Raw genomic sequence first — 21,416 nt, 5'->3', positions numbered from 1 at the left:
TAAATATAATTGGAAGTAATTCGTTTTTTTGTGTTTAATTATTTATTTTTTTTTTGAGAACGGTGTAAAAACTAAGTACAAACTCTATTTTTTTATAGATAGTTGCTTTTAAGATATGTCAGCATCTTGAGCCATCCATGTATATAATAAATAGAGACTTATAATGTGAAAATAACCAATAAAACATTTTCTGTAAAGAAAAACATTCCATTTTGTATGAAAATATATGTTTTAATAAAATGAACAGTTCAATTTAATCGATTGGTTATTTTCACATCGTTTTTTTCTCACTTTTAATTTGTATAAATAGATTATAGTTTCTTAAAAGTGGGAGGCAATATGTACACATTTCAAATATCTTGTACATACAGTTTATAAAAAAATATTTGAGATATGTTTAGTTTTATTTAATCCTAATTTTTTGGGCCCCAAAAAGAAAGTACTCACCCTAAATAACTGGTAATAACATCCTAAAAACGGCGGTGAAATACGTTGACAAAAATTTAAAGGGCATCGAATGATGTGCCCCTTAAAATATCTTTAAATCCTCATTGCAATTGATATAAAATTTATCGATAGATTCATGGAAATGTGTTAAATAAGGGTAATTAGGGTTAATTCTACTCACTACATATTTTTCTACAACGCAAATCATTGAAATTTTCTTGAATCAATTGCCACACAGGTTTTTCAACGTTCCTCTCATTTGAGATAATCTCCATTTTCTGTACTCCACGTACCCCAACATTGAAGCAAATACGTTTCCGAACAATGCAAGGGTGGTGTAGGTTTTTGATCTTTTTTCCCATATGTAATATTCTTCCTTCTTTCTACTCCTTATGCTCTAACAAATACATTTCGATATGCTTCCTTCTCTCTACACCTCCTACTCTAACGTTGAAGCAAATACCTTTCGAGACAATGCTCCCTGTGCCTTGACACTATTAGTTTCCTCGAACTAAAAAAACTAAAACTGTATCTCACATATAATGTCACGATTTCCCCCAATAATATTACCACAACGAGCTTTTCTCTATTATGTTATAAGTAATCACGATAAAAAAGAAATGAGACAATAAATTTGCAAACATTTTATATTGTAATTTAAAATAATTCACGTGAATTATAAATATTTTTAAACAAACAGTTACAAAAATATATTTTTTCCAAATATAATTTATTAATCTACAGAAACTTTAATTCTATTTATAAAATAAATATTTTCGTCTTATAATTCAGTATATGCTGAATTAATTTGAACACATTCCCAATAAGTTCTGAACGCTTCAAAGGCGCATTCTTTGTTCAAAATACGTTCTGAACAATTTAAAAACGTCTACTTTGACATGTGGCTTACTAGAAGCACATAGAAAAACATATAGATTAGAGGTTAGGTAATGGTAAAAATCACAAAAATAAACACGGAACTGTCAATAAAAATGCAGAACTGAACGACACGCGTGCTACAATTTTTAAAATATACGTGCGATAGGTTCCTAATTCCGAATCAAACTAGCGAACAAAGCTATCGATTATTGGAATTAATTTAGAACGCGACTACAGAACTGTCATTGAAAATTTAAAACTGAATTAATTTGTTTCCTACACTGATTCCGAATCAAGCTCGAACGCGAACAAAGATAATCAGATTCACGAACAAAACTAATGTTTATACACAGATCCGACTTGGCCGCTTTTTATCAATTGTAACACTGAATTTTTTTCACGTAATTTCGGTTAATTTCTATTTAGATTAGATATATTTAGATTTTTCTTGCCAATTTTATTATTTTATGAATAATAATCAATTTATCATTGATTATCATTTAGATGCAGATCATTTAGCATATCTAAAGTTTCTTCTAATTCAACTTCTCCGGAAATTTGTACTTCTTGTTCATTTAAATTTATATCTATCTCGTTAGTATTAACTTCATCAAATTCATTAGGATTTTCGTCATAATTAGTCTGTTTGTTACCGTGTAGACCAGCAACTCCTAAAATTTCAATATGCATTAAATCCATTTTGAAAATTCTATTTTTTTTTATAAATTACCTTTTTTAGGTACAGACGCAAAATCTCTTTTGATTCTACGCCTCCTAGATGGATCGTTACGTCTAATCTGCAACATATTTTCCAAATCTACTATATACAAAAAACCTGCGATCAATAATTCACAGGTTTTCTCATTATTTTTATAAGAATTTTCCAGATCTTTGCTTGTACGTTCATCGTATTGCCACCAACCTGCAAACCATTAATCACAATAGTCTATTTATTAAATTATCAAATTCTCCAGATTATTCACATTTTTCAGTAACTGTACTGACTTCAGATATGCCCTCCTGCAAGTTTGCCATCAAAAGCATATTTTTGTTTGTTTGCAAAACTTGAATCATCGCAAGGAGAGACTAATAGAGTAATCTCATTGGATTTTCATCTTTCAAAACTCTTATAGAAAAATAATTTTCCCATTTGTATAACTACATTATCTGGTACTTGGTACTTCGGGCCAAATATGAACCAGTGACTTATGGAAGACTAAATGTTGATGTAGTGATATAAATATCCCGATGGTTTAAAAAATTTCAACTTAGATCTCTTATAGAGACAAAATTGGAATTATGTTGATAAAACACAGATTAGCACAAACTCTCATTACAGCAACTGAACGACATTAGACTGGGCACTCAAGCCCTGCAGGCTCTTACATACAACACAAAGAACATCAAGACATGTAACTCTTATCTGACCATGAAATCTGGATGAGCTCTTATCTTTTATATAATGGACATGAAAAGGACAAATACTGAAATAATTTAATAACTTTGCCAATAAATAAATTAAATTTTGGTGTTGACCTTGATATTTCTTTCAGTATTTAACTTGAAAAATTCCTCAACCCCTTTATGTACATCATAGAAAAAAATTTTTAAGGGCCACCCCACTGATCATGCTATAGTAAAATCATACTTGTAACTTATGTATTTTTATTTATAATAAAGAAATAATAGTAAAAAAATGTTTAAATACAAAATTTTGTTGAGAAAATTGCGTTGTTTCTTTACAATAATGGATACACCATACATTGATAAGTTTATTAATCAAAGATGATTAAGAATTATAATAAAAACGAATTGAATACACTACAAGTAGGTTCTTAAACCAGCTACACCTTTTACAGCAGTATTTCTCATTTTATCACGTTTGATAAATCTTTTTCTTGTAGAATTACTTTTAGGATACTGTACGTTATTTACAAAATCAATTTTATAGAGTTCCCCACAAATTATAATATTAAAATTTGGAATCCCCAATTTGTAAGCTTCTTCTATTTCTTCATTGGCTTTATCGTCATATTTCCACCAACCTTAAAGTCAAAAGAAAGCTTACGTTAAGGGGTTTATTCTTCTCTGTACTTTATCTGTCCTCTTAAGGAAATTATATCAAGTGTATGTTTTAAAAAACATTAATACAGAATAGTTATAAGCTTACCGTTTCTTCCTTCGTAAAACCATTGAAATCCATCATCAAAAGTTACAGTTTTATCTAATAATACTGGTTCTAATAAGTTTGGTTGTTCTATAAAATCTCTAGGTATTTCTTGTCTGCACATCGCACATTTCTTGTTCTGATTTGCGAATCCTTTCACACATAAAAAACAAAAAATGTGTCCGCAAGGCAGTTTGGCTGGATGAATACATTTTTGTAGGCAAACCGCACATTCCATATTTTCACCTATTGTTTACAAAATATAAATAATTAGGTCATATATTAATGTAACAACGATACCTTTTTCTTTATTATGACTCGATTTGTTTTCTGAAATTTCAACAGCTTCCGCCATCGTCAAAATATTTTTATACTTGTAAAAGCAAAACTGCAAATATATTTTTTAAAAACAAATATGGCAAAATCCTTAAACCCCTTTTAATTTGACTAGCGTTAACGACAGAACATACCCAAAGATCTATGGTTTATTGGTATGTTTTGTGGCGTTAACAGTGTTAAAACACTGAACTATATGGATGCGTTCCACTAAGCGTTTGAGATAATTACCGAAAGTTTCAAAATTGAAAACAGTTAAGCGGTGCAGAGAATGAACGCGATTAAGATGCTGATTAACTTATAAACCTAACCTTTATTGAGCGGTGATCAACGATTTATAATTATTCATAATGTATTATAAATTTATTTCACTGTATGAAATGTGTAGACAAATATAAACAAAGAGACATTTGACACGGCGTTGGTTGGTAAGACCCCTAAATTTGAATATAAATATCTAGGGTTTTTAAACATAGATGAATAAATCGGGTTTTACATTATCAACATTTGAACTTATCGAGCAGAGATTTAACAAAACATTCAATAAGAAAACCTGATTGTCGATTACATCAGGAAGTTAATCACTAGTTCTTATTATAGAATTTTCAAATGGTAAAATTATTCTCTATATTCTGCCAAATTTTAGTTCTCTTGTATTCAGCCGACTGTTTGTTATATAAACACTCATGAGCACGTACAAATTCTGTCAATCTTTCTCTCAAAGAAGTCGTTCAGGGTATCTGCGACTACAAACTACACTAGAAAAGTGAGGTTATGTTTTTGAAATTCAGCGACGATCAACGTGTAAAAAGTAGGAAATTGTTTAACTTCAACGTCAAGAGCGATCATTAATCGGATTCAACGGACGTAGAATTTAGCGCTACTGCTAACTAAAGTAAAATTCACTTCCGGTCTCTGAAGATGATAAATTGGTTATTGAAGCGCGCATCAGAGGGTCCAATTATGAGTATTGGTATACAATATACAGTGGGTTTAGTATGATTATCACCAATGGTTCCAGAAATTCCAAAATAGAGTCCAAGCACATCACGTCTACTTTCTTGGTGTATTTTAATTATCTCAATTTCATTTCATTCTTTTCCCCCTTTATTTCTTTTTATTTTCTGCATCTGGATAATCCATTGACTTATCAGTCTTCTTCTTTGTCTTTTCATTGGGTTCCCCCCTTATGTGTTCATTTTCAATTTTTCTCATTTATTTTGTTGTATATTCTTTATTTTGTCAATCAGTCTTCTTCTTTGTTTTTTTCTTAGACTACCTGTTTCTTGACTATTCTGTTCTATGATCCTATTAATTTGGATCTTGGTGTTTCTCCCTTATGTATTCATATCTTATTTCATATTTTCACTTTTATTTTGTTTTTTTTCTTCTATATTTGGTCAATACACTGACTTAACGGTCTTCTTATTTGTCTTTTCCTTGGATTTCTTGACTTTCGAGTATTCTTTTTGTTCCATTATATCAGTTTTTTTCTTGTTTTCTTTTATTGGTTATTGATGTTCCTGTTATGTGTTTATTTTCTACTTCGTTATTTTTCTAATTTCATTTGAATTTTTAAATAATCAAGTTCTGTATGTATATTAGGTAATATTAGGGAATAAAACGATTTTCCGTAATGTATGAATTTAATTTATTTACATATCAATTTCATAAACAGGGAATGAAAAATTGCAAACGTTACACAGCCAAATGAAAAACTTAATTTTAAGTATGAAGATCTTTTTTTAAACCAGTCTATAATGGTCATAAATTAAATTTCGAATAATAATAATTTTCGTGATTTAAAATCGATTAATAAAATTTGATATAAAATACATTAACATAAATATAATGAGAGATGTAAACAAATACACCTCATTAAAATAAAAACACTGACATAAATACACTTCGATTATTCTTTTGAGTTCGTTCAATCAGTTCTGTCACTAAAATTTAAAAAATTTTCAAATTTGGAAAGTTCTTGCTTGTCATATATTTTTAAACGACTTACATATACATTTATATAATTAATATAATTTCTTAATTATAATTAGCGTTCATTTTTAATGTTACTTTAATAAATTTTGTTAGTACTGGGGATTTAGTTCGGACTCTTGTATAACATTAAAAGTAAAAAGGGACGAAGATTTAAGAAAATAAATGGAGATAAAAGACCATTTGAATCAATTGGAGTATACAGGAATGAGTAGAATAAAAAGGAATTGATCAACAAGCAAATATGGGCTCCTAGGACAAAAAAATAATTTTTTATGTGGTGGTACTGTGATATGAATATAACTAGGAATTCAAACCTTATAATAGAAACAATTTATATGGATAAAAATGTAATTACTGAGAAATCAAAAGATGCAATTGAACTACTATTACATCATTGATTATTGCGGAATCAAAAAAAGTGGAAAGAGTAATTATTGGAAAACTGCGTTTGACTGTTGAATGGGTTTGCTTTAAGGGTAGCACAATTACCTTAAATTGTGGTGTACTGAAAATGAGATATAAAATGGAGAAATTAGGGATTAAAAATTACATAACAAAACAAAAAGTAACTTTTTCCAAGATTTAGAAAAGAAAAAGTGGTGGGACAGGAAAGAATATTGAAATACGGTTCAGAGGACTCATGGTGAATTGTTGAAAAACTGCATTTTACTATCATTTGCAGTGTACTGAAAATAAGATATAAAAATGACCTAATGAGACAAAAAGAAAATTATTTCCAGGATTTCAATAAAAAAAGTGGTGAGACAAGAAATAATATTGAAATCCGGTTCCGAGGACTCATGGTGGATAGAATCTCAATTAACATTCATCGAAATGAGTCATAAATTGACTTTGATCAAATATCAGACTCAATTTAAGTAGCAATTGCCTTAACTTGTTGTATACTGATAAGGCAAAAAAAAAACGAGAAATTAGGGGTGAAAAATGACCTAACAAGACAAAAAGTAACTTTTTCAGAATATCGAATAGAAGAACTGAAGATACAGATAATAATATTGAAATATACTTGATATATTTTCTATTGCAGAAATAAAAAAAAAGTTTAAACTTGTACTACCAACAGAATTTAGAAATTTATATCAAACTATTGAAATATCGTAAACCGTATCTTTTGAGAAATAAAATGTTTCGTAAAACTATAACTGGCAAGAATTTTTAAGTTTGATAAGCGCTTTTAATTATTTACAACTTAAATTATTTTGATTACATAGAACTTTACAATCATCTGTAGTAAACTCCTTTTTACATCCTTTCTAGTGAAAACTACTCCTTATTTAAATATAAAATAACATACAAATAATCGAATTATGTATTTGTTTAGTATACTCCAGCTTAAAATTAGCTCACAACCAACATTGTCCATCTGTTTGCTTATATAATTTATTATAATTAAACGTTAAAATATTGATAAACGTCCCTTGCTAAAAGCTACTCACGCTGTCTTTATCTTGTGCTTCGTTGAGTTGCGCTACATTAATTTGTTGTCTTCGAGTATCTAAATCTGGGGCACTGCCCCATTGCGTCTGACCCATCATTCTATCGTCGTATAAAGAAAATCGGGCCGATTCGGTGGCGGCTTTTCCTCTTGTACGACGCACCGAAGGCGGAACATCGCCCGGTGTTTTTATTCTTTGAGATGGGTCTTTCAGTCTTGATAGATCACTAGTGGAAGAAAACACCTACAAAAATTTATAATTAACAATAAATGTTTATATTGAAATAAAGTTTTTTATTTAGCTATGAATCATCTTGTACATAAAAAATTTAAAGTATGGTTTTGAAAACCTTGGATAAAAATGTGATTACTGTACAAATCAAAAGATGCATTTGAACTACTTCTATATAATAAAATGTATATTAATTATTGTGGATTCAAAAATAGATGGTACTGCTAAATCTAGAAATGTGCGTTTGAGCTACTATTTTAAGTAAAAATCTTTATATCAACTTTTACAACTGTGACTCGAAATGTGCATTTGAACTACTCTTTTACATATTAAAATTTATGTGGAAGCTACCTATGTACGATATAGATATTATGAAGAAAGTAGTTCAAATGTATCACTACCTCATTGAAGTGATCTAAGGATCTTTGTCTGGAAAGATTATTCTGTCTTTTCATTAATTGGGTGACTCCGCAAGTATTCGAATTATCGACTGGTTTGAGTAGTAAAGTGGAAGGTCGAACAGTTTCATTTTCTCTAGACAACAGGGAAGTTGTTACTCCGTTTTGACCAAAACCATTCACCACTTTACTATTTAGTTTAACCTAAAAAAAAATTATTCATAACAGTTGTAGAATTGAAATTATTACGAGAAATATGTTTACCTGGGTTTCCTTACAAGGTCCAGCGTTTCCAGAATTCTTCTTACTGTTCAAAAAATTTTTAATACCGTTCCATTTAAATCTGGATTTTGTTGGGATTTTATAAGAATCGTTTTGCTGTTTGGGCATTCCGTATACCGCATTTTGGAGGTATGGTATCGGGGTAGCTCTGTAGTTTATTTGAAAATTAAGAAAATCGTTTGGTATTAAGTTTTGAGAATCGGATCCACCGCAATGTTTTGAGGATTTATCTATTAGTAAACTATCACTGGAACCTACGAAATAAAACAGTATATTAAAAAGAAAAATTATATATTAAGGATATACTAACCCGATAGTAGATTCCTTTCCATACAAGGATTTCTTCCCTGGTAGGGCTGTAAAGGAGTTACGCAAACGGCTAATTGATTCGAATTTTTACAATTTTCTTCAGAAGGTGATAGAAGAGTTTCTATTGTGTTTACAGAAGCGTCAAACTGATTATCGTGGAGATGATTATTATTAATAAGTGGAGTTGGACTTGCCGGTGGATGATGGGGGTGTAAAATACGACCTTTCAATGTAGGTAGTTCAAATAGTCGTTCTGCTATACATAATGCTGTTAGTCGTGCTTCCGCATCCTAAATAAAAATTGTTTTAGATTCCTCTAGATTATTATAAATTAAATAATTTTTACCTGATCCCAACAATCTTCTGCTGTTTCACAAAGTAATCGAGCTGATGCTGTATCTTTCCAAGATACTGGCCATAGCGGTCTAACTTTTTTCCTGCTAACCAAAGCTTGCATCTGTTCTAACGTAGGATTTTCTCCGGCTTCCTAAAAAATATTATTATTATTATAAATTAGTGATCAAAATTGAAAACGACATTCTTTACCTTCGAAAAAGGTGGAGAATACGGATAAGGTTCTGCATTTTGCATGTCGGTACATCTGGTACCTAATTCCCATAGCACCAAACCCAAGGCGTAAACGTCTATTTGTTTAAGAGCACTTTCACAATCTCTAAGGTTTACTGCTCCCTCTAGAACCTCAGGTGCCATATACCTCAAAGTACCTGAAACAAAAGTCATTTTGACCTCATATTTAAGAATATGAAAAAGGAAAATTTACCTGCTTCGCTGATCGATTTGTTTTCAGCCCTTTTGGGGATCACTGCAAGTCCCAAATCACAAATGCAACAAGACAAATCCGGTCGTACCAAAATGTTTCTACTGTTAATATCTCGATGGGCTATACAAAATTTACCCTGGTCACTGTGTAGATGCGCCAAGCCTCTAGCGATACTCAAACTCATTTTTCCTAATGTAATCAAATCTAAGGTATGTGATTTGAGATACTCCTGCAGACTTTCCTGTTCCAAGGATAACAGTAAAACATATTCGATGGTACCTAAAGTAAAAGAGTATTCGCCGCCTCCGAAACATTTCAGTATACCAGAATTTTCACCGCACATTTTGTACATTTCATGTTCGTTGAGAAAATAGTTTCTATGATGGGCGGAAAATACTTTTACTGCTACTTGTTGGTCTTCAATCACACCACACCATACCGTTCCGTATCGACCTTGACCTACAAATAATTTGTTATACGAGGTGTGATAAAAAATAATAAAAAAGGCAATGGTACATTTGAACTAATCTCCTCTTAAGTACTGAATCCATGATGGGAAACAGTTTTTTTAATTGATTCATTTGCAATATAAGGAATGGTATTGAAACGTTCTCTTTTTGGTATATTTTTCATTTTAGGAAATTAGAAAACTTGGAGGGTTGTAAGGAAAAACAAAAAAGCCTTTGGTCCATTTTTGACATCTAATCTTCATACTTTATGTACTTTTTTTTATATTTTTGGACATTTTAATCGTTTTTTATCATTAACTGAGTAATATTCACTTTTAAATAGCCTCATTTCACTTGTAACCAGTCTTCGAACTTACTACATTATCACTATAGCCAATTTTGAAGCTTCTTCATAACTTTTCGAATGTTTCTAACACTTATGATGTTATAGTAGCAAACCGTTTGAACAGATATACTTCATCTTAATCAAAATAATAAAAGTATTACATACTTACCAATCATATTCAACATTTTCAATTTATCTAGACTGTAATCGGTGAGTGGAGGTAACGGTTGTGGACAATTCTCAATGTCTTGTTTTCTCGGTTTCATCCTCCAACACAAGTAAGAAATCGATGCTAGTAAGATGAGGAAAACGAAGAAAACAACCCCAACAGTTATGTATATTAATGGACCTAAGGGTTCGTTCGTAGGTATATCTTCTTGTGTGGTCTCTTCAGCAGGTACATAGGCATCACTACAATAGATAGACAAAAATTAGAGTTAATAATAAATAGAAACAGGAGCTTTACAGATATTTACCTAAAGTTGAGGTTGCATTTGCTCTGGTTACAACAACAGAATTTGGTGTTGTTTAAAGCTTTTGGAGGTTTTTTGTCAGCTATACAAGCAGAACGTTCACATTCGTTTGGTTTCCCTGGTATTTCCCAACAACCTAAGAAATTGAAAAATAAAAACCCAATCAAACTAACCCTAATAATTTTTTCAATTTTTGATTCTCTATTAAAAAGATTGACACATAAAAAAATATGTTTAACAAAACCTTTTTTTTAACTATATACTTTGCAAAATATTTTTTTGCAAAAAAATGAGGTTATCCTTCAATTATTTTATTACAAAGTATGTTTGTATAATAATTTTGAATCCAATTTTTTTATATAAAGCTGAAAACATAAACTAAGTTTTGGAATATACTGTATAATAACTATTTGGTTAGTCCCATGCTTTAAAAAATAAATTCACTCATTTGAAAGAGTACCCAATTCAATTAAAACACTTGAGGATTATCTGCATATGTTTTCAAAACTCAAACAACTAAAAAGTGTTCATTAAGTACCACTTGAGAGTGTTAAATGGATTTTTTTTTACTATAATGGCCTAGTTTATGGGTCACTTGTTGCATTAATAATAAATAGCTATTGATACTACACAGAATTTAAAAAAAAACAGAAATTAATCATATTAATAAAATTAAAAATATTCAAAACAAAATGAAATAAAGTTTCTCATATATTTTAACATACTAAAAAGGACACATGGAAATATGTATTTATACTTGGATGAATTGGTAAAGGATAAAAACTGTTCCGGACAGGATCAATCAATAGTAATGACTTATCTACCCAATTTAAGAATTAGAGCGTAGCAGTAAGTTTATCAGTTTCTACAACAACATTGACCATTCCTTTTATCATACAAGGACAGTATCTGGCTTGACGAAAAAAAGAAACAATAAGTTAACGCCAATTGAATCAGAAGAAAAGGCAGGCCGAAATAAAATGAGATAGAAAAGATATGTGAAGAATGGGAATAAATGAGCAGACAGAAGAACATAGGCCAGAAATGGATGGAGAGGTGCAGTAAGTTGAATAGAGGAAGAACAAACAAAATACAGCTTAAAGAGTTTGAAATATATATTTTGTAATTTTGAAATTCAACCATGGGCTTTCAAGGCCTGAAATGCTATATATTTATAATGATATTAATTAACCTTTAGAACTAAATTACCTTTACGAATACAATAATATTTAATAAAATTAACAAAAAAAGCAATAAAACAAATATAATATCAATTTTTGTGATGAAAAGATATTTATTTCAAGTTTATTTACTAATTTTTATGTTAAAATCTACATACCTTGTCCCATTACTTCGATACTGCCATTGTTAGCATCTTCCAACCAAACCGTGTAACAATAGTTAGTTTTACTTTTGCATTTTTGGTAAGACTCACTGGGGATTATTTCGGGGCTGTTGTCTTCAGCTATATGGGCTATAGAACCAGCCAAGTTAGCACACACAATGAAGTCATCAACGTCTTCAGAAACAACCCCAGAGCAAAGCAAATACGCAGATAAAAATAATACCAACATTTTGAAACTAGAATTCTAAATCATATCCTGAAAATTATCAAAATAATAATGTTTTCAAGTTATTTTTCCATAAATTTTGATTAAATAACTAACTAATTAATTATATCAAAACAAAATCCTTTTTTTATTCCTTTCATAAATTGTTCAATTTTTATTTAAAAAAAAATCTTATTACACTAGAAAATGACTATTTGTTTCTTTAAAAAATATCTTGAGGAATTACATTTAAATAAAATAAAATTTTAAAAAAAATGTGTGGTAGTTCAAATAAACCCGAGATGGTTAGTTAATAATACATTTTTTTGTATTTTATTTATTAATGTACGCCAATAATCGTTAATTATTATATGTAATCCTTTTGGTATATATTAATAATTGATAATAACTAGATACAATCATAAACCTGTTTCATGTGAAAAAAAGCATATAGATGCAATTATTGTGTTTCTATGGTATCCTACCTACGAAATGTTCGATCACACAATTATTTCTATCAACGTTTCAACTAAACAAACACCGAACTAATCATAATTTTATCACTGTAGAGGATACTGTCTGGTTCGGGGATCTGCTGCATGAGTTTTTCTTATCAAACATGTTTTTACTAATTTGATATCGTCTTTATTGCATTTGTTAAAACATCTATTCGTCGGAAGGCTTATCCGCGCGCCGCCTTCTTTCTCCCTGCTTTCGTCACGTGACTAAAAAATTGACAGTTAGAAGTCGTCCGTCTGGCGCCGCGAATCCATTCTCTTATGTACATGATGAATATTGCTACTAAAAAATTACGTGGGAAAAGATGTTAAATGTACAGAGTACATTTTGTTAATTCATTAAGACTGTTTATGAAACAAAGTAATTTTCAATATATATTAGTAATTATTAAATCTAAAATGATAAATATATATATATATATATATGATATATAATAAGCAAAATTATTAATTAAAATATTGACAAGTTTGTTATTTAACAATTTGTTCATAAAAATAATTAAATTTCATATCCCCATCCACGTACCACTCATTGTTTTTTTAACTCTTTACTAGATGGCGTAACTTTTCGATACAATCATATATGTATGTACTTCTATATGAAAGATGGAGAAAATAATGTATTGTCGGCACCTTAATAGTAGGACATACCTTCCCGTTTAAACTGTCCATAGGGAATAATTACATATATGGAGACAATAACGAAATAAAAGCAACATATATTTTTGCAAATAATATGGCATTTATTTAAGTTTCTTTTGATGTCTGTTTCAAATAGATACCGATTTCAAGCACAAACAATTTCTATAATTTTAAGAAGGTTAATTTTAATCCTAGTAGATGGCACAGCTTTCGCAAGCAACTAATTAAAAGCGATAATTATTGTTTTAACATATATTTGATTTTTTCTAAATATTTTCGCATTTATTTAAGCTTCTTTTGACATATGTTTGAAATAGATCTAAAGTACGAACATTTTTTATAATTCTAGACGGGTTGAATTTAATCCTGCTAGATGGCGCAACTGCTGTAGAATAACAACCAAATCAAAGCAACAATTACTGTTTTTATAAATATAAACGTTACATATGATTTTTTCTTAAAATATTGATAAAAATATGGTATAAATAATTTCGCATTTATTTAATTCTTTTTTAATAATTGTTTTAAATAGTGGTACGAACAATTTCTATAATTTTAAGCATATTAAATTGAACTTTACACAACTAGGTGTCTCTACCGTTTGAAATGTTATATTTATGTAAAAATGTGAGGTTATATTTCCTTCTATATAATTTATTTAAATAAACGAAAATGAATTGTTCTCGATATACAATTAGCCATAGAAATTTCTTTTGGAAACGAAAAAAGTATTTCAGACATATACTTATCATAATAATAGACTGAATTTACCTATTTGTAGATCTAATTTCGGTAGATATAACATTGTAATGCCGGGAACTGTATCTCCGAGATTAACCGTACCAGATCATATTAAAAAACCTAATTATTTTGCATCTGGTATACCCGATAAAACAAACCTACCGCTTGAACCAGAATTAAAAAATTCTCTTCAATTATTAGGAATGAGAGATTCCTGTAAATTAGCAGCAAGTATTTTGAATAAAGTAGAAAAAATCATCAAGGTGATATAAATATTTCTTTTTTTAAGGATTTTAGTAAATTTAATTTCCAGGTTGGTTTGAAAACTGATGAAATTGATCAATTTGTATTCAATTCTTGTATTGAAAACGATTCTTATCCTTCACCATTAAATTATAACCATTTCCCCAAGTCAGTTTGTACATCTGTGAATAACGTAGCTTGTCATGGTATTCCAGATGATAGACCTCTAGAAGACGGAGATATTATTAATGTTGATGTTACAGTAGATATATATTTGTCTATAAATAAAATTTTAAAATTGTCACAATAATTTTTTAAGGTGTTTTATAAAGGTTACCACGGAGATTGTTCAAAGACGTTTTTAGTCGGTAACGTTGATAACGAAGGACAGCAACTCGTAGAAGCTACAGAAGCCTGTTTAAATGAGGCTATTAATATATGCAAACCCGGAGTTTATTTTCGTGATATCGGATTTTGTATTGAAGAAACAGCTCAAAACTTTGGATTTCAAGTTATACCTTCATTCATAGGGCACGGAATTGGTTATTATTTTCATGGTCCACCAGATATTTATCATATTAGTAAGTTTTTTCTCATATTTAGAAACATGATAAATAAGAAAATGCAAATTGACTTTTATCTATTAGGAAATAATTATCCTGGTAAAATGGAACCGGGTATGACTTTTACAATTGAACCTATTTTGACACAAGGTGATGAATTAATAGAGATTTTAGATGACAATTGGACTGCTGTTACTGTAGATAATGCTCGAACTGCTCAATTTGAGCACACTGTTGCTATCACAGAAAATGGAGTTGATATTTTAACACTATGACATGAAAAGTGGTCTAGTTTTGATTACAAACAATCCGGAGAGTATCTAATAATGTATTGTTATTAATTGTAAGTACGAATGTAGTTATTTCAATATCATACTAATTATTACAGTATAACCTGTCCAACATTATATTGTTGTACTATAAAATATATGATTTGTACAGCTCATAATTATTTTTGCATGTGTGTAAATTATTTCATGAAGTTTGTTAAAAGGTGTAAAAATTCAATTCAAAATAAAATATTTAATTAAAGCCATGACAAGTGAAAAGGAAACAAAAACCCAAGGAAATTTATACTCTTACAAAGTGGAACCAATCTTCCATGTTATAGGGGGGATTACTATATATGAAATAACTTGTGTACTTTTTATTTAATGAAATAATTTGTTTTATAACAATTTTAGGTTCAATATTATAACTATTAGGGTCAAAATTTGGAAATATAATTTTTTTTAGTTGTTTTAGTTTGATATTGAAGAATCCTCGAATAAAAATTAATTTTTCCATTTTTAAGACATGAAGGGTATCAATCAAGCCAATAAATAAACGAAACCAAGGCTATCGAAGGACTAGAAAAAGAGAAATTAATAAATGAATCAATTAGTGTATAGAATGATATAATGAACGATAGTAATTATTTGGAAAGCGACTAAACAATTAAAAATTATGATGGGAGCTGGACAAGAAAAAATACAAAAAGTAAAAAGATTAAAAGGTTAAAATTATAGTGCAGATACCATATTGTTAAGCTTTTTTATTTCCAAAACGCACTACATCTCAATTTTGTCCCAAAATATACCAAAATTAAATATTTTTCAAATATGATTGTTGAATTTTTTCTGGTAGTATCTTTTGTTTCATTTTCGGTGAGTGGTAATCAATGGGAAATAAATAAAACTTTCCGGATACATAAGGCATTTATTTGTTGAATATCCTTACCTGAGAAAGTGTTCATACAATAATCCTTTAAAGAATTTACAAACGGTAGTATCCCTGTCAAAATTTGATTATCTAAATCGTTTAAAAACTCAAAATACAAACACTCGATATTCAGCAGAACAACGATCGGAAAAATAAATATATCACATTATATAGAACTAGTTTAGTTCAATAAAAATGATTAATGGAGGGGTGTAACACCCCCAACGATTGTCCACTACTTTGAAACATCTCGTTTCATAACAAAAGCATAGCAGAATTAGCAAATAATTACGAAAGATAAAGAACCGGTTATACTACCACTGGTTCACATCAGCGGTGTGTGTTTTTCTGATTTTGTCTAAGTGGGTACTGTCTGGGGTGAAATATCATCTGCTGGATATAATTGAGAGAAAGAAAAGCTGCATTTGAGACACTATAAACATTCTGTATACAAAACAACACCGATGAAACAACATTTCAATTAATAATTACAAAAAATGAAGAACCGGTTATACCACCCTTGGTTCATATCAGCGCTGTGTGTTTTTCTGACTTTGTCCAGGTGGATGAAGATGTTGATTGCAGTCTAGGGTTAAATATCAGCGGTTGGATATAAATGAGAAAAAGAAAAGCTGCCTTTAAAACATTTTAAAGACTCTATACAAAACAACACCGATGTAACACCAAAAAGATAAAGAACCGGTTATACCACCACTGGTTCAAGTCAGCGGTGTGTGTTTTTCTGACTTTGTCCAGGTGGATGAAGATGTTGATTGCAGTCTGGGGTTGAATATCATCGGTTGGATATAAATTAATCAAGTTATTTATTAATTTATCGTATATTCTGCTGAATGTAATAACAAATACCGCATAGTGTGTTCTAACTTTAAAATATGTATTCCGAAAAAAAAATAACCTTAAATTCAAATCAGTTTAGTACACCCTATGCATAAATAATATAATAAAATTATGAAAATTAAAAAAAAAAACCTTTGGTTTATGAATATTGTTGTGAGGTTGCAGTTTTTTGTACATTATATAATATATAAAGACATTGGTGACATTTTTTTGATTCTTATATAAAAAATTGCATAACTAAGAGCGATATTACCAAATAATTAGCATCTGTACGTCTTCTGTCAACTAGTTTTAGTGAGATTGTGGCAAATCAAACACTGAAGTGTACTCTTCAATATATATTCCGAGCTTTCGAATATTTTTGTATTATAACCAAAGTAACATGTAAAAATATTTATAAAAGTATATCAAAATAGAGTATTGTGTCTTAAAATTATGTTCCCTTTTTAAAACCTATTGAAATCATCAAATTGACTGAAATTTTAACTATAATTGTAGTATCTCCGATGATGGATACTCAATATTCGAAAGCTCGGAATATATATCAAAAAGAGTGGTGTTTGATTGCCACAATTCCACAAATTAAAACTTTCACATTCACATCATGATGTGTAATGAACACGAGGACGCGTTCTGCTATAACAGTTTTTTGCGAATATCTCGGTTTTTATTGCAGATACGTCGAAAATGATTAAGAACGATTTTATAGATAATTTTATAACCTACATTTTTCGTTTGAAACTTTTTTTTATAACTTTCCACGTTTTCGAGATATTTTGAAAAAAGTGATTCTTCAAATATTTTTTTTCGGATTGTTATTTTGCTACGCCATTATCTTAAGCGGGTTTTGCACCCGCGCCGCCGGCATCGGATCGCGTTCCGTTTCGCTTGCTTGCGAATATTCGCTGATTGTTCGCAGTTATTCGCGACGAGCATAAAAACGATCGTCTAACGAATCTGTTCGCCGGCGAGTGTAGAACCCGCTTTAGATATGACGAGCTAATGGCGCGAATTCAATTAGTTAATCATCACAATCAATTTTACGTTTTTCAAACGTGAATTTTCGGTATTTTTAGCATAATACTGATTGATACATAACCTCAAATTTACTAAAACGAATCCAAAATCGATAAACCTAAAGAATATTTATAAAATTAAATAACGAAAATATAAAACTAACTTTATATAAATATCTCGTACAAAAACTTTATAACAAATCGTTTTTACACAAAATGTACCGAAAATATTTGATTTTTCGGCGCATAGTGCGCGTTTAGGACTAGTTTTTTCAATTTCTCTAGTGATTCCCTTGCGAATCTCGTTTATCTTCTTTCCATACCCAATGCAGCGCCCTATTTAGCTGTAGTACCATCCAAGGAAAAAGACCAACCCCATTCATAACTTTGCTACACATAAATTGTATATAATCGGTAAGCAGTGTTAAGGAAAAAAATTTTATCCCAAATAATTCGATACCGTTAAATAAAACTTCAAACTTAACCGAATAACCTCAAAAAGAAAATGACAATTATAGTTCCATTGTTTTACAACGCCATCTATCCAATTATAGTAAAACTACGAGCTGCCTCCTCTGCTGTCCTCTAGTGGTGTAACCACGTACAATCTAAGAACGTTTTTTAAGCCATAGGGCTAATAATGTTTAAAAAGGATATTATATAGTCCAAGGCGGATGTCCTCCGTTTATGTATAATACATACATAAAACCATCTTTACATTTTCCTTTAATAGAATAGTAATAAGGTAAAAAACTATGTAATCTAAATCTGAAAATAAATAATCAATAAATAAAGTACAAACGACACTACAGAAGTAGTATAATTCGTTTCAAGATGTTTCTAATTTAATTTTTAATAATAGTTCAGATGAGCTGATGGATATGTGGGATTTCCGTAGCCTACCCACTAAACCGCCATCTTCTGTCATCTCCGTCCAACCAGGAACTATTGTCATATATCAGGATCAGAACCTAACCACAGCTGGACGATATTGTCAGGGTTTAGGCTACCAACAGCCTCCTCTACGTCCTCCCTCAAACCCCTCCAGTGGTTACACACGAAGAACGTATGTTCGGCATCATTTGAGTCCATCATCTTGCCCTACCCCAGCATTTAATTCAAATATCTCAGATGGTACTTCTTTTGTCATTGCCCTTCCCCTAGAATTTAGGTCACCAAACTTTTGGGGTGCTTTTAGTTTTCCCATGTTATAATTGTCCCCTTTTCAAACTGTCAAATGCTTGTTTGAAGTCGATGAATAGCTTTTGCAGATAATTAAATATATAAAACAGCAAAAACCTACCCTTGATTGCATTAAAAAAAATTAATCGACTAATTAATATCCCCTTAGGACTTATATGTGGAAAATTCTTCCACAGATAAAAAATTGAATAAAAAAACATCTTGAAAAGAATTATTAAAGCAATTAATAAAATAATAAAAAAGCAATAGGAATAAAAAATATTTCAATTTAATTTAATAATGTTAATGTGATCAAAATATATATATATATAGTGTGTTTAATAAAAATTCTACTCACTTTTTCTGTTCGTAAAACAAAATGGCAGCTGAATTCGTTGTCAATACATGCAAAAACACGGCTTTGACTCTTTTTCGTTCCGGTGTTATGAGATGTTTAAGCAATGAATCTAACAACAGAGATGCAATTCCATTCCTTCGATATTCTTTTAATACTCCAAGTGATAAAATGTATGCTATATCACAATCAGACAATGATTTCGCAAGGATTCCTTTGTCTTCTTCATTTAAATTCGTATAGGGTTTAATTTTGGCGACAATGAGACCGATGATTTGTTGATCGTAGACGGCGGCCAGCGAATAAAATTTTCTTTAATCACAACAATTTACAGAATTATAATTTCTTCGATATATACTCTGTGTTTATTTCGAAACTTAACACTTATATTACTTAAAAACAACAATTTATTGTGTTATTTCAAATCCCCATTCTGTATACACAATACTTTTGAAAAACTGGGTGATATTTCATAAAATTATGGTACAAAAAGTTGCAAAGATAATCAAAGAAATTATTTACCGAAAGAAAAACTTTCAAAAGCACCTGTATACTATACTAGACCTGTACGTGTTTAGTGGTAGTACCCCTACTAATTTTTCTTTTTTTTTATTCAAATACTCCTTTTAAATTGGGGTTTGTATGAAAAAACTGTCATAAGGTCACAGAACATCGCATTCCATTATTTAGTATTGCAGTCCATTTTTCTATCTGTATATGTATGCCTCCAAACCTTTATTATTATTATTATTAAGGTTGTAGGCGCCATTTCGTCACTATGTATTAAATTTAAATAATTTCCACTGATATTTTGAAGATAATACCAAATAAACTCGCAAATAAATCACTATTATTGATCCTCGATTGACTTTAGTTACAATCAACAGCAAATAATACATCAACTATTATCAAATTAGGAAAAAAAATTATCAGTTTACTTAGACTGAAACTGAACTCAATAACGTGATTAGATATTTATTTTTCTGATAATTCACTAATCTCGGGGTAGTACTTTTAAATAAAAACATTAATGTTAAAGGAAAGTAATACGATTGTAGGTGAGGAATAATTAGTCATGCTTTTTGATAAAACATCGACCCTAGCTTCCCAATTTCATATTACATAACAGAATTACAAAATAAATATGTGTAAATATCTAAATTATCAGTACCACTAGTTCTAAATTACATATTTGTATACCAAGAATATTATTACTGCAAACTAATTATATCGCTAATGGAGGATATTCGAGGTCAATTACATTACATTCATTATTTATTATGTGCTTAAATTATTATTACAAATTTAGAAATCAACTATTGCTATATATTTTCAAAAGAACTGAAATAAATAGTACTTCGATATAATCAGGTTTAAATACCAGCTAATCAGATCTATAATTGCTAAATCAGATTAAATGATTCAGTGATTAATATCAGTTATAATAAATAAAGTTTATTAATTGAAAATAATCACAACTGATAAAGCGATTTAATTGACTTTATAATTAAATGTGACTAAGTACTTACCCATTACCAGAAGTAATTTGTTCATACCAATAAAAAGGGTACTCAATGGGAAACCATTCTTGACAAAGGGCTCTAACTTCGTCCAAGTCGTCGGGACATAAAAACCTTAATTGTACGTCAGCTAAAGAGTATAATGAAATCATTTTTTCGTTGTTAGACGACCCATTAGAACATTTCCCATTAGATTGGTACCTATTTGTATATATTTGAATGATTTTCTTCAATTTTTATGAGGTTATGTACATACCAGTTAATGTCTGCCATTTGTGACATCATTTAATACACCTACCGAACGTAATTAAATTTTTCTTCCATTATTAAACAGAAAAATTTTGATGATTGATAATATTTTGTCATAATAACTATTTTGATATTAAATTAAGTAGCCTAAAATTGACAGTTGCCAACTGTCAGTTCATTCTATATCAATATTCATTTCACTGATAGTATTTTGAAGTTCACAAAA

General features: G+C 29.8%; 4 protein-coding genes across 5 annotated transcripts; 1 reads left to right on the top strand and 3 right to left on the bottom strand.

Moving 5' to 3' along the window:
• Window positions 1-1,080: 1,080 nt before the first annotated feature.
• Window positions 1,081-4,597, bottom strand: LOC130899315 (E3 ubiquitin-protein ligase rnf146-like). Its single transcript, XM_057809169.1, has 4 exons — window positions 3,794-4,597; window positions 3,497-3,739; window positions 2,057-2,248; window positions 1,081-1,997 (listed from the first exon to the last, which is right to left on the bottom strand). The coding sequence occupies exons 1-4, from the start codon at window positions 3,846-3,848 to the stop codon at window positions 1,813-1,815; spliced, it is 675 nt and encodes a 224-aa protein (XP_057665152.1). The 5' UTR covers window positions 3,849-4,597; the 3' UTR covers window positions 1,081-1,812.
• Window positions 4,598-5,456: 859 nt separating this feature from the next.
• Window positions 5,457-12,899, bottom strand: LOC130899314 (bone morphogenetic protein receptor type-2). The gene is made up of 11 exons (XM_057809167.1): window positions 12,589-12,899; window positions 11,893-12,154; window positions 10,557-10,689; window positions 10,250-10,491; window positions 9,286-9,744; window positions 9,051-9,229; window positions 8,851-8,991; window positions 8,506-8,794; window positions 8,178-8,449; window positions 7,917-8,117; window positions 5,457-7,527 (listed from the first exon to the last, which is right to left on the bottom strand). The coding sequence occupies exons 2-11, from the start codon at window positions 12,125-12,127 to the stop codon at window positions 7,270-7,272; spliced, it is 2,409 nt and encodes an 802-aa protein (XP_057665150.1). The 5' UTR covers window positions 12,128-12,154; window positions 12,589-12,899; the 3' UTR covers window positions 5,457-7,269.
• A 964-nt stretch (window positions 12,900-13,863) lies between these two features.
• LOC130899423 (methionine aminopeptidase 1D, mitochondrial) lies at window positions 13,864-16,002 on the top strand. Of its 2 annotated transcripts, XR_009060025.1 has the most exons (6): window positions 13,864-13,991; window positions 14,045-14,267; window positions 14,318-14,509; window positions 14,567-14,828; window positions 14,895-15,153; window positions 15,604-16,002. XR_009060025.1 is itself a non-coding variant. In XM_057809353.1 (5 exons), the coding sequence occupies exons 1-5, from the start codon at window positions 13,936-13,938 to the stop codon at window positions 15,083-15,085; spliced, it is 924 nt and encodes a 307-aa protein (XP_057665336.1). In that variant the 5' UTR covers window positions 13,864-13,935; the 3' UTR covers window positions 15,086-16,002. The 2 variants fall into 2 exon arrangements, 1 of the variants encoding a protein (XP_057665336.1); XM_057809353.1 differs by having other exon boundaries at window positions 14,895-16,002.
• Window positions 15,988-21,374, bottom strand: LOC130899424 (N-alpha-acetyltransferase 60). The gene is made up of 5 exons (XM_057809354.1): window positions 21,198-21,374; window positions 20,951-21,142; window positions 19,425-19,733; window positions 18,542-18,652; window positions 15,988-18,298 (listed from the first exon to the last, which is right to left on the bottom strand). Exons 1-5 carry the CDS (start codon window positions 21,224-21,226, stop codon window positions 18,166-18,168), a joined length of 774 nt encoding a protein of 257 aa, XP_057665337.1. The 5' UTR covers window positions 21,227-21,374; the 3' UTR covers window positions 15,988-18,165.
• Window positions 21,375-21,416: the final 42 nt, after the last annotated feature.

Source organism: Diorhabda carinulata, chromosome 11, assembly GCF_026250575.1.
Source record: "Diorhabda carinulata isolate Delta chromosome 11, icDioCari1.1, whole genome shotgun sequence".
Taxonomy (NCBI): Eukaryota; Metazoa; Arthropoda; class Insecta; order Coleoptera; family Chrysomelidae; genus Diorhabda; species Diorhabda carinulata.
The sequence above is the reverse complement of the archived record's forward strand: the minus strand, read 5'-3'. Positions and strand labels throughout refer to the sequence as shown.

Bases quoted from the DNA above. Each gene is read 5' to 3' on its own strand.
- LOC130899423 (XM_057809353.1), top strand. From the start codon at position 13,936: ATGAATTGTTCTCGATATACAATTAGCCATAGAAATTTCTTTTGGAAA. The intron at 13,992-14,044 runs GTATTTCAGACA...ACCTATTTGTAG, and splicing joins TTCTTTTGGAAACGAAAAAA to ATCTAATTTCGGTAGATATA. The intron at 14,268-14,317 runs GTGATATAAATA...TTTAATTTCCAG, and splicing joins AAGTAGAAAAAATCATCAAG to GTTGGTTTGAAAACTGATGA.
- LOC130899314 (XM_057809167.1), bottom strand. From the start codon at position 12,127: ATGTTGGTATTATTTTTATCTGCGTATTTGCTTTGCTCTGGGGTTGTT. The intron at 10,492-10,556 runs GTAAATATCTGT...TATCTATTGTAG, and splicing joins AAATGCAACCTCAACTTTAG to TGATGCCTATGTACCTGCTG. The intron at 8,450-8,505 runs GTTAGTATATCC...TTTATTTCGTAG, and splicing joins GGAAAGGAATCTACTATCGG to GTTCCAGTGATAGTTTACTA.
- LOC130899315 (XM_057809169.1), bottom strand. From the start codon at position 3,848: ATGGCGGAAGCTGTTGAAATTTCAGAAAACAAATCGAGTCATAATAAA. The intron at 3,740-3,793 runs GTATCGTTGTTA...TGTAAACAATAG, and splicing joins GAGTCATAATAAAGAAAAAG to GTGAAAATATGGAATGTGCG. The intron at 1,998-2,056 runs GTAATTTATAAA...TTGAAATTTTAG, and splicing joins TGCGTCTGTACCTAAAAAAG to GAGTTGCTGGTCTACACGGT.
- LOC130899424 (XM_057809354.1), bottom strand. From the start codon at position 21,226: ATGATGTCACAAATGGCAGACATTAACTG. The intron at 21,143-21,197 runs GTATGTACATAA...ATATACAAATAG, and splicing joins CAAATGGCAGACATTAACTG to GTACCAATCTAATGGGAAAT. The intron at 18,653-19,424 runs GTGAGTAGAATT...ATTTATTTTCAG, and splicing joins TTGTTTTACGAACAGAAAAA to ATTTAGATTACATAGTTTTT.